This window comes from Acanthisitta chloris, unplaced genomic scaffold (assembly GCF_000695815.1).
Source record: "Acanthisitta chloris isolate BGI_N310 unplaced genomic scaffold, ASM69581v1 scaffold14947, whole genome shotgun sequence".
NCBI lineage: Eukaryota > Metazoa > Chordata > Aves > Passeriformes > Acanthisittidae > Acanthisitta > Acanthisitta chloris.
The window spans coordinates 277-10,103 of NW_008682137.1; the positions used below are offsets into that span (position 1 = coordinate 277).

Below are 9,827 nucleotides of genomic sequence, written 5' to 3' on the forward strand. Positions count from 1 at the left end.
CGCCGCTCGGGACGGCACGGATGAGCTCGCAGCTGGCTCTGTTTTCCCCTGATCAAAGCCAGGCAGATGCGGTTGTTCTAGTCACTTTCTGCTGTGTGGAGGTGAGGAGACACAGCACTGATTCCTTGCTGTTTTCTGACCTGGCTCTTAGCAGTTCTGCTCACAGGAGTGGAGTTCAGTCCTGCTCCTACAGCACCTACTCCTGTGCTCCAGCAACCACCTCTTTAAGGCTGAGAGTGTTTGTAGGTCCTGCCCATCCCCTTCTCCATCCCAAAAAATTCATCTGTCTGCAATAGCTTTATCTGTTGTTTTAAACCTACCTGACCTCACCTGGTGCCTGAGCACGTGGTTTGCCATCACTAGCATCAGAATTTGGGCTGGGAGGTTTCCTTTGCACAAAGCAGAATATAGAGTCTTAGAATTTTAGGGGTTGGAATGGAGCTTAGAGATCATCCAGTCCCGACCCCCTACCCTGAGTAGGGACACCTCCCACCAGAGCAGGTTGCTCAAGGTTTTATCCAACATGGAATGAACACTGCCAGGATTGGGACAGCCACAGCCTCCCTGGGCAACCTGTGCCAGTGTCTCACCACCCTCACAGTACAGGCTGGAATGAAGCTGTTGTGTTTGTGCAGAACCAGTGTAAGAACAAGCAAGGTCTCTAGCTGTACTCAGGCAGAAGCACTGCAGAGGGAAAGTGTGTCAGCTCAGTAACTTCACTTTCACAGTTCCTCCTGTAGGTAGAGCAGAAAGACATAAACAGAGTGAGAGAACTGTGGGAAATGAGTTGCCATGAGCTGGCTGTAGCAGAAGGTAAGGGTGATGTGAGCCAGAGTCTGACTGCTGCTCTTCTCTTCTGCTCTTGAAGGTTCAGCCAAACCCCTGACAGGATGTTGGGGTTCCTGAGGAAGCCAATTGTGGTCACTGCAGAGATCAATGTGAACCTTGTGGCACTGACTGTGATGGGATTAATAAGTCGTCTCTGGGGGCTTTGCTATCCTCGAGCTGTGGTGTGAGTAGAGGAGTTTATTTTCTACCTGAGTGACACAGACTTTTGATTTTCAAACATTTGTGAGTAAATGCAGGAGGAGAGCAGAGCTTGCCTCATGTCAGGCTCTGTAAATCATAGAATCACAGGATGGTTTGGGTTGAAACAACCTCGAAGTTCATCTCATTCCACACCTTGCCATGGGCAGGGACACCTTCCACTAGCTCAGGTTGCTCCACACCCCATCCAGCTTGGCCTGGAACATTTCCAGGGATGGAGCAGCCACAGCTTCTCTGGGCAATCTGTGCTTCAGCACCCTCAGAGGGAAGGATTTAATCTAAACCTACTCTCTGTCGGTGTGAAGCCATTGCCCTTTGTCCTGTCAGTTCAGGCCCTTGTAAAAAGTCCCACCCCATCTTCCTTGTAGCTCCTTCAGGTACTGGAAGGCTGCAATTAGGTCACCCTAGAGCCTTCTCTTTTCCAGGCTGAACAATCCCAATGCAATGATAGTGTTTCCCTAATAAAACCTCCTGAGTGGAAGTTAAAGCCTCTGTGTTTCTTCCCATTCTTAGCTTTCTGCCAACAAATCAGTGTTTGCTTTCCTAATATCCCTGCAGGACACTTCCAGTTAGGTTTGACATATTTCTGCCTCTTGTGTTTCAGTTTTGATGAAGTTTATTATGGCCAATTCGTTTCACTCTACATGAAGAGGATCTTCTTTGTGGATGACAGTGGCCCACCTTTTGGCCACATGCTGCTGGCCTTGGGAGGTAGGTTCTCCTGGAACTGGGAGGTGCCTGTTGCTGTGGAAGAGAGAAGTGCTGGTTGGAAATGATTTGTCAGATCCAGTTACTGGGGGAAAGCACAAGGCAGATGAGAGATTCTGATGTAGAAATAATTGGGGTCTCTTTTATTTGGTATCGTTAGGGTGCTGTTTCATGAGCAGAGAGGAGGTGATGGAGCCATATATCCATTACCTCACTGTTATCCAATCCTTTGGATAAGGAGAAAGGTAAGATGAGAAGTGCTAATGACAACAACTAGGTAATAAGCAGACTCTCAGGCCTGAGCTCCTTTCTGTAGCTGAGATATGCACAACATGAAAGTGTCTGTATGGGAAGGAGAGATTAAATATACATCTGACTTTGTCACTGAGGATCTGTTGTTCCCAATTTATAGTCTTTGTGCCTGTTCTAAGCTCTGCTGCAGGCACAGCAGTATCAAAGGGGACCCTTTTGGGAAAGAGAGCCTCATGCATGGAAGATGTGTATGTTTGGGAAATGGTTCCTAATTTAGCACCAGTTTTTGTACTTGTTTTGAGACTGGAAAATTCTGTTGTTTATGTTGTAGGTTACTTAGGAGGATTTGATGGAAACTTCCTATGGAACAGGATTGGAGCTGGTAAGAGCTGATTTTAACTCTCATTCTATTGAGAAAATAAGCAAAATTTCAGGTGCTGACAGACTCCTTTTTCCTGACACCTTCACTCCTGTCAAATAAGTCTCTTGCAGGTCTCTAGTACAAGTTCTAATCACTGTGATTCCATAGCACAGATTTTCCAAATCAGGTCAAACAGTTTAAGCAGTACAAGATGGACAATAAATTAGCACAAGTCAGAGTTAGATTCAGCAACTAAGGAGTTGTATATTGATCTGTCCTCTCTGCAACTAAGTTTCCAAGCTGTTCATCCCTGTTGTCTCCTGCTCCAGAGTACAGCATGAATGTTCCTGTGTGGTCCCTGCGGCTCCTGCCAGCACTGGCTGGTGCTCTCTGTGTGCCTTTAGCCTACCAGATTTTGGTTGAACTGCACTTCTCCCACTGTGCTGCATTTGGAGCTGCTCTTCTGATTCTCTTAGGTAAGATTATTCCACTGAGCCCCATTCTTCATATAGGAGGAGAAGAGTCCCTTTTCCCATGAGGAATTCTTAGGGTTCATCCAAGTAGCATCTCCTCACAGAACACTGACAACACATTAGAGCCTGAATTCAGCCCTGGCCTGTTGTCAGTCTGTGCTGAGCCTCTTTGGTCCTCTCCATCCTCACAGCTCTCCTCCCGTTCTGGGCTGAGGCTTTATACAAGTTCAGTTCAATATTAAGCAAATTAGGCAGCTTTGACAGCCTCACAGAAAAACACATTTCTTGTGCTGTACTCCCTCAGAGTTTACAGCCTGAGTTACAACTTGTTGGTTTTTAACAGCAAGGACAACTCTACTTGCAGTCAGAGCTCATCAAATTTCTTCATCTCCTAACTGCACCAAACCAACCTATGCCCTTAGCACTATGATTTGACACTGTTCTGGTGTGTACAACTCAGTTGGGTTTTTTTTTCTCTGAGGGGCTGCTGGCAGCAAGACCTTGAAAGGGAAAGAGCCTCTCAGCAGCCCTTTAGCAGCCTGATAAGAGAAACCTCTCGCAGCTACTGAGTGCTCTGATTCTGGCTCAGGGAATCCTGCACAAAGCAGCTCATTGCAGCTCCCTTTCTTGCAGATTTGTTGTGCTCAGTGCCTACTGGGCTTGCTGCCTTGGCTCTTTTTGGCTCAGGAAGCACCTCTAGACTTCCCAGCATTGATTTTCTTTGTCAGCAAGCACAGCAGCTTTATCTGCCTCCTGCCAGACTTTACTACTTGCCCACCTCTTTGTCTTGGAGACAGTTATGGCCATGCACTTTGCTCCTGCTGGAAGGTTTTTGTCCCTATAAACCCAGCACAGCCAGTGAGAACTGGCTGTCCCTAAAGGGGCAGCTCCTTCTGTTGGGTAATGATGCAATTGTCTGAGGTTGGACTTGGCTGTAGATAAGTTTCTCTGATTTTTTTGTCTCTCTCTCTTTTCCAACAGAAAACTCTCTGATCACTCAGTCAAGGTTCATGCTCCTGGAATCAATACTGATATTTTTTATCCTACTTGCAGTTTTGTCCTACTTGAAGTTCTACAATTTGCAGAGACACAGGTAAAACTGGATTGTCTCCATCCTTTTGGATATTCTTGTGGTGACTCCTTTTATTATCACAGACTGTGTGGAGTTTTTTTTTCTATGTCACTTCACCACTCTGCAACTCCCTTCATCTGTCAGTAAAATCCAATGCTTTGACCTCTCATATGGCTGCCCCAGAAGTTTTCTCTTCTGAGCAGTGTTAAAGAAAGACTGTTTTCACTGTTAACAGGGTTGTCTTTTAATTTTACCACAGGAATACAATCCCTTAGAAGTACTTCTTTTCCCACCCAGTTTTAGTACTGGATGATTTCCTTCTGTGCACAGAAACACTGATGATAACAGCTCAGTTAATTTTCCTTTGTTACTGCTTAGAGGCATTGAATTTAGGGATCTTTCTATCTCTCCCTGTGGCTTCACATGTTTTCTGGGCCTTGCAGAGGATAAAGTAATCTTTAGTAAAGTCATCTTTAAACTGAGCTTAACAATGATCTAACACATTTCTTTTGTCTGTAGGATCAGAAGGCAGGTAGTGTTAGGTACAGAAAGTAAATTTTGCAATACCCCATGGGTCAGGGCTGTGAGTTGGTGGCATGGGAGGTTCAGAATTAGATACCTCTGAGTAGAGTAATGAATAATTGAGCCCTGCAATTCTTTTTCAAGTTAAACTACCTGACATCAGGATCCTAAGAAGGTTCCCAGATCTCACCATAACATCCTTTTCTTTGTCCTTTTATTGAAGTTCCTTCTCTGGCAGCTGGTGGTTTTGGCTCCTGCTGACTGGAGTAGCCTGTTCTTGTGCAGTTGGGTAAGTGATGACATCTTACTTGGATTTTAATGCCTCCTGTTCAAGGGAAAGTTTGAATGTTTATCTCTTGCATTAGGTAATTGTGTGTTTTTAACCATATTCTTTTTTATGGACTTTCTTCTCAGGGTGAAATACATGGGCCTGTTCACCTACACACTGCTCTTGACCATTGCAGGACTCCACTTCTGGCACATGATAGGAGACCAAAACCTGTCAAATGTAGGTAACACAACATACCAAATAGATTATGTGTAACTTTTCAGTGCAGGAGCCTTGCAGCCCACAGATAATGCTGTCTGCAGTGGGTTTGTACTAAAATTCCTTGAAATTCCTTGTCTGGAAACCCTCAGAACAGTTCTCAGCACAATTGCTGGGAAAAACGGAGCTAAGATTAAGAGAAGCATGTGGTGTGACTGGCTTTTCTGCTCTTATCCATGTCGTGGTGATGTGTGACTGAAAACCTAGACTGCCTCACATACCTCCTGCTAGCTCCACTTCAAATCCTCAGTGGAAGTTACCCAGCTGTCCATGAAGTTACAACTGAGTGAGGGTGGTTGGGGAAACTTAGAAAGGACAAACAAAACAAGTGCACTGTTTTTTTTGTAGCATTTTGAATATCTGGAGCATGAAGCCAGTGAGTGTTCTCTGTTCTTGCAGGTGTCCTTGCTGTGCCATTTTCTAGCCCGAGGACTAGCCCTCATCATCATCCCAGTGGTGATGTACCTCTCCTTCTTCTATGTTCACCTGGCTCTGCTCTATCGCTCTGGGCCTCATGACCAGATCATGACAAGTGCTTTCCAAGCCAGCTTAGAGGTAAAGGAAATGTGGTCATGGAACTGATTTCTTAGGGGACAAGAGAGGGAATTCTGTCTTATGTTCACTCTTAGAAGAAAGGTGTGCAATCCTGTTTCTTTGATCTTGCCTGTTTGTTCCTTTGATATCACCTAACTACTTTGCTGGAGCACTGCTTTAAGATGAAGCGATAATCACTGAAATCCCAATAACAGATGAAAAGCTTTTCCCAGTGAACCAGTAACAGTATATTCACTCTTCTACTGAAGATTTGTCCCTTCCTACAGGAAACTCGACAGAAGTAGATAGAGTAGTGAAGTCTCACATGGTGACATGGTATACTATGAGATGATAGGATGATTTGCTGTAGAAGAGTGCCTTGTGGAACAGCATGGCTTTATGGATGTTTCCTGGGACCTTGCAGTCTTTCAGGCATTGGTGTATTTACTCTCTGCTGAGTATGGTACTACAAGACTTGATTTTCATAGCTAGAGCCAAATGAGAAGGCACAGTGCTAAGATACTGCTATGTTAGAGTGACAGGTGACCCAACAGAATTTAAATAGCCTCTGGGTGGTTTGTTCTTCCTGCTTACCCTGTCATTACCCTTCTCAGGGTGGGCTGGCTCGAATCACTCAGGGTCAGCCCTTAGAGGTGGCCTATGGCTCTCAGATCACTCTGCGGAACGTGTTGGGAAAGCCCATGCAGTGCTGGCTCCATTCTCACATGAATACTTACCCCATCAGGTGAGCAATCTGCCTGGGTCTGTTTTGTAAGCTCTGGTTCTTCACCTGCCAGCCCAACTGTCATGGTTTGGGTCCTGGCAATGCCTCCATTAATCCTTCAGATTCCCTGTGCTCTGTAGGAACGAGCCAGTGATCTGGTGTTGGTTTGTATTGCTGTGACTGTTGAGCACAGAAATGTTCAGTTACACTTCTGTGGGGTTTTAACTTCCTGTACAGGTATGAGAATGGCCGAGGGAGTTCCCATCAACAGCAGGTGACCTGCTACCCCTTCAAGGATGTGAACAACTGGTGGATTGTCAAAGATCCTGGAATGTGAGTATGCAAGAGATTGAAATGCAAGCTAGATACTTCCAAAACCTAACCAGAACATAGCTTGGATTGGACGTAACTATTCTTGCGATCCTGAGCAAATGATTTCAGCTGCAGAGTGGGGCAGGGCAGCTCTTTGCAGTTCTCCTTACTATGGCCAAAGCATTATTGAGGACTCCAAAGTCTTGTCTGAACTGCTCCTGCCAGAACATTGGTTGCGCTGTGCACAAGGGCAACTTGACTCATGAGACAAATGGAAATTCTTCAGGTGCTTTGCATGACAGGGAAGTTGTGCTTTTTGAAGTGTGTGAGCCATGGCCTTGATGAGTTTTATCAAACTTGGATGAGTCTCAGAAGAGATTAGAAATCACTTTTGGAAAATTAGTATTTCTTTGTATTAAAAGTGTGGGATGAGCTGTATCATCTGCCACATGGGGAGGGATTCCAAGTGGTGCCTGTGGCCTGGCTTGTGCTCGAGTGCTTTGCCATTGGCACTGTCAGTGGAGAGAAGGACTTTGTTCTTGTTTTGCCAGTAAAAGCCCTTGAGTGACACCATTTCATACTGATCAAAAAGTTGATTTTTGTAGGTTTCTTATGTTGCTCTGGGAACTGTATAAAGAGGCCTACCAGAAGGATATGTGCCATTATATATCATATCCACATTGGAAAAGTTTGTTGTGGTGCAAACCTGTCAAGTAGGGGCTTCACCAGATCCACAGAAACCCAATATATTCTTAAAACTCTTCACACTCAAGACTCCTGTGAGTACTAAAGGATGTGAAGTCCATCTACAGAACAGAAAAATAAAGGCAGCAGTTTGGTGAACTGCAGAGTTCTCCCTTGCCATGGCCCTGTCCAGAAGCGAGATGAGAGTTTGGATGGAGATAGCCATTGGCCTCTCCTGTAACTCTGCCCAAAGTGCCATCAGCTGTAGTGCAGCACCCATCAGATTCACTGAACCACTCACATGTTTCACAGAAGCCACCAAACAGCTGTGGGATGGGAATAACCTTAATTCCCTCCTGACTGACCTGGATTCAGACCACTGACCTAATGCCTGGGGTGTCAGTATCCCATTACTAATCCTCTGACTCATTCTGCCCTTAACTCACCTTTGCCTTGATGAGCTTTGTTTCCATTCTGGTCCAATCTATATATTGCTTTAATTTCTCATGTCCCTGCCTAACAGTTTGGTCATGATGAAGCTGTGTTATATATATATATATATTTTTATGGAGAAGAATTTAACCATTTCCTCTTGGTGTCTCCTCAGGCAGCAGCTGGTGGTGAGTAACCCTCCCCGGCCCGTCAGGCATGGGCACATTGTGCAGCTGGTCCATGGCATCACAACTCGCTACCTCAACACGTAAGTCCTTTCCTCCTGCTCTGCTCTGCTCTGCCAACTCTGCCTCGTTCTGCTTTGCTGTCTCAGAATAACCAGCACAGTGACCTTGCATTCAGATATGCCATAACCTGCCTGTTGTTCATGGAGTCATAAAACAGTGGGGCTGGGAGGGACCTCACGTGGTTAGTTCCATGAGCCATCCCTGTGGCCCAGAGGGAGGATGCTGTATGCTTAGTTAGTTTTTGCAGTTGACTTGACAGTGGGATTTGAGCCTAATCACAGACTGCTCAGTGTCTACTCACTGTTTCTGGTCTTCTCTACCACTGGCCAGTGATGGTTTCACCTGTGTTCTCATTTCATGGTAGTTGTGCAGATTCCTAAATACAGAGTCTTCATCCCTGTCCCTTCACTGGGGGGTGCAGGTGTCCCTTCCAGGCAGGTGCAGGTATTCAGCATTTTTTTGTGACTATTAACACAAAGCCATCTCCACTGGCTTTGCTGGTGTCCTCCTGGGTGAGGGATGTGCTCTGGAAGTCAGGAAGATGTGTTGGAGAATCCTGTGTGCTGTGGCTGATTGCCACAGATTCTTGCCTGTTTTGAAAGCCTGCTGTATGAAACTGCCTCCTGACTGTTTCCTCAAGGGCATCTGTGTGTACTTGAGTCTCTCTGAAATTAGGAAGGGGGTTGTTCTGAGCTCGGGTGTTTGCTATGTCCCTTCCACATCCAATTTGTTCGTTATTGGAAACCCTAGTGAACAGAGTCTCTGTTTGTCACAATCAGTGCTTGTTCTTCAGCCTGGCATCACAGGCATCTGTATTGGCTCCCTCTGAGCCTGTTCCTGGCAGCTCTGGGTCATAGGGAGTGCTCTCTCCCAGAGTAAACCCAATCTGTATGAGGGAGTTACTTTTTGCCTTATTATTGAATCCAGTCTAAGACAACTCCATAGGGGTTTGTTTTCTATATAAATTTGGGAAATGGTGGTGGAGGATCTTTATTTGTCTTCTAGGCATGATGTTGCTGCCCCTCTTAGCCCCCACTCCCAAGAAGTTTCCTGCTATATTGATTATAACATCTCCATGCCAGCACAGAACCTCTGGAGAGTGGTGAGTGGTCAAAGGGAGGGGAGGAACTGCTCACATTCCAGCAGAGACAGCTGAGACAACATGATGATCAAAAAGATATCTTTTCTGTTGTAGGAAATTGTAAATCGTGAGTCTGACACAGATGTGTGGAAGACAATTCTGTCAGAAGTGAGGTTTGTTCACATCAACACCTCTGCAGTGCTAAAGGCAAGTGGGGTCGTATTTGTTTGCCTACAGTCTTTGCTCCATGCAGTTTTTGTAATCTCACAAACTCCTAATCTCTCTGCTCCCCAATATCTAAACCACTAAAACAAATAACCAACTAAGGAAGCAAAAGGAAACACTAAACTTGCTGAAGGTGACCAAAGAGCAGCATGTTTTAGGTAATCATACTTCATCCCTTTTCAGCATCAGAGCTGTCTGTGCTGCTTCCAGGGAGGTTGGGACCACTGCACACAACTGGGGCTCAGAAACTGCTGCTGAGTCTGTGTGTGGCATGTGACAGCTATTTCTTCACAGAGTCACTGACTTTATGGCTGTAGTATTTGTTGAGGCAGTACTGTGTGTGGTGTCTTTTCACACACTTTCCATCCTGAAGTTCATTTTTCACTTTCAGCTCAGTGGAGCATCTTTACCCGAGTGGGGATACAGGCAGCTGGAGGTGGTTGGAGAGAAGCTGTCCAAAGGCTACCACCAGAGCATGGTGTGGAACGTGGAGGAGCACAGATATGGGAAAAGTATGTCCCAGACACATCCTTGAAGCAGATTTCTGTGACTGGGGGATGCTCTGTGTTGATGGGAAGGTGGTACCATGTGTGTGTGTTCAGCAG

The 9,827-nt window shown here is 45.6% G+C and overlaps 1 protein-coding gene across 1 annotated transcript in view; it reads left to right on the plus strand.

Annotated features, from left to right (window-relative positions):
* POMT1 (protein-O-mannosyltransferase 1) overlaps positions 1-9,827 on the plus strand; it is a 12,129-nt gene continuing 2,302 nt past the window's right edge. The window contains exons 1-15 of the mRNA XM_009078404.1: positions 1-101; positions 869-1,012; positions 1,652-1,758; positions 2,339-2,389; positions 2,698-2,844; positions 3,823-3,934; positions 4,659-4,724; positions 4,850-4,943; positions 5,382-5,537; positions 6,131-6,261; positions 6,478-6,573; positions 7,844-7,936; positions 8,922-9,018; positions 9,112-9,204; positions 9,614-9,734. Coding sequence (XP_009076652.1) covers positions 891-1,012; positions 1,652-1,758; positions 2,339-2,389; positions 2,698-2,844; positions 3,823-3,934; positions 4,659-4,724; positions 4,850-4,943; positions 5,382-5,537; positions 6,131-6,261; positions 6,478-6,573; positions 7,844-7,936; positions 8,922-9,018; positions 9,112-9,204; positions 9,614-9,734 — 1,486 coding nt within the window. The 5' untranslated portion in view covers positions 1-101; positions 869-890. The remainder of the gene's footprint in view (positions 102-868; positions 1,013-1,651; positions 1,759-2,338; positions 2,390-2,697; positions 2,845-3,822; positions 3,935-4,658; positions 4,725-4,849; positions 4,944-5,381; positions 5,538-6,130; positions 6,262-6,477; positions 6,574-7,843; positions 7,937-8,921; positions 9,019-9,111; positions 9,205-9,613; positions 9,735-9,827) is intronic.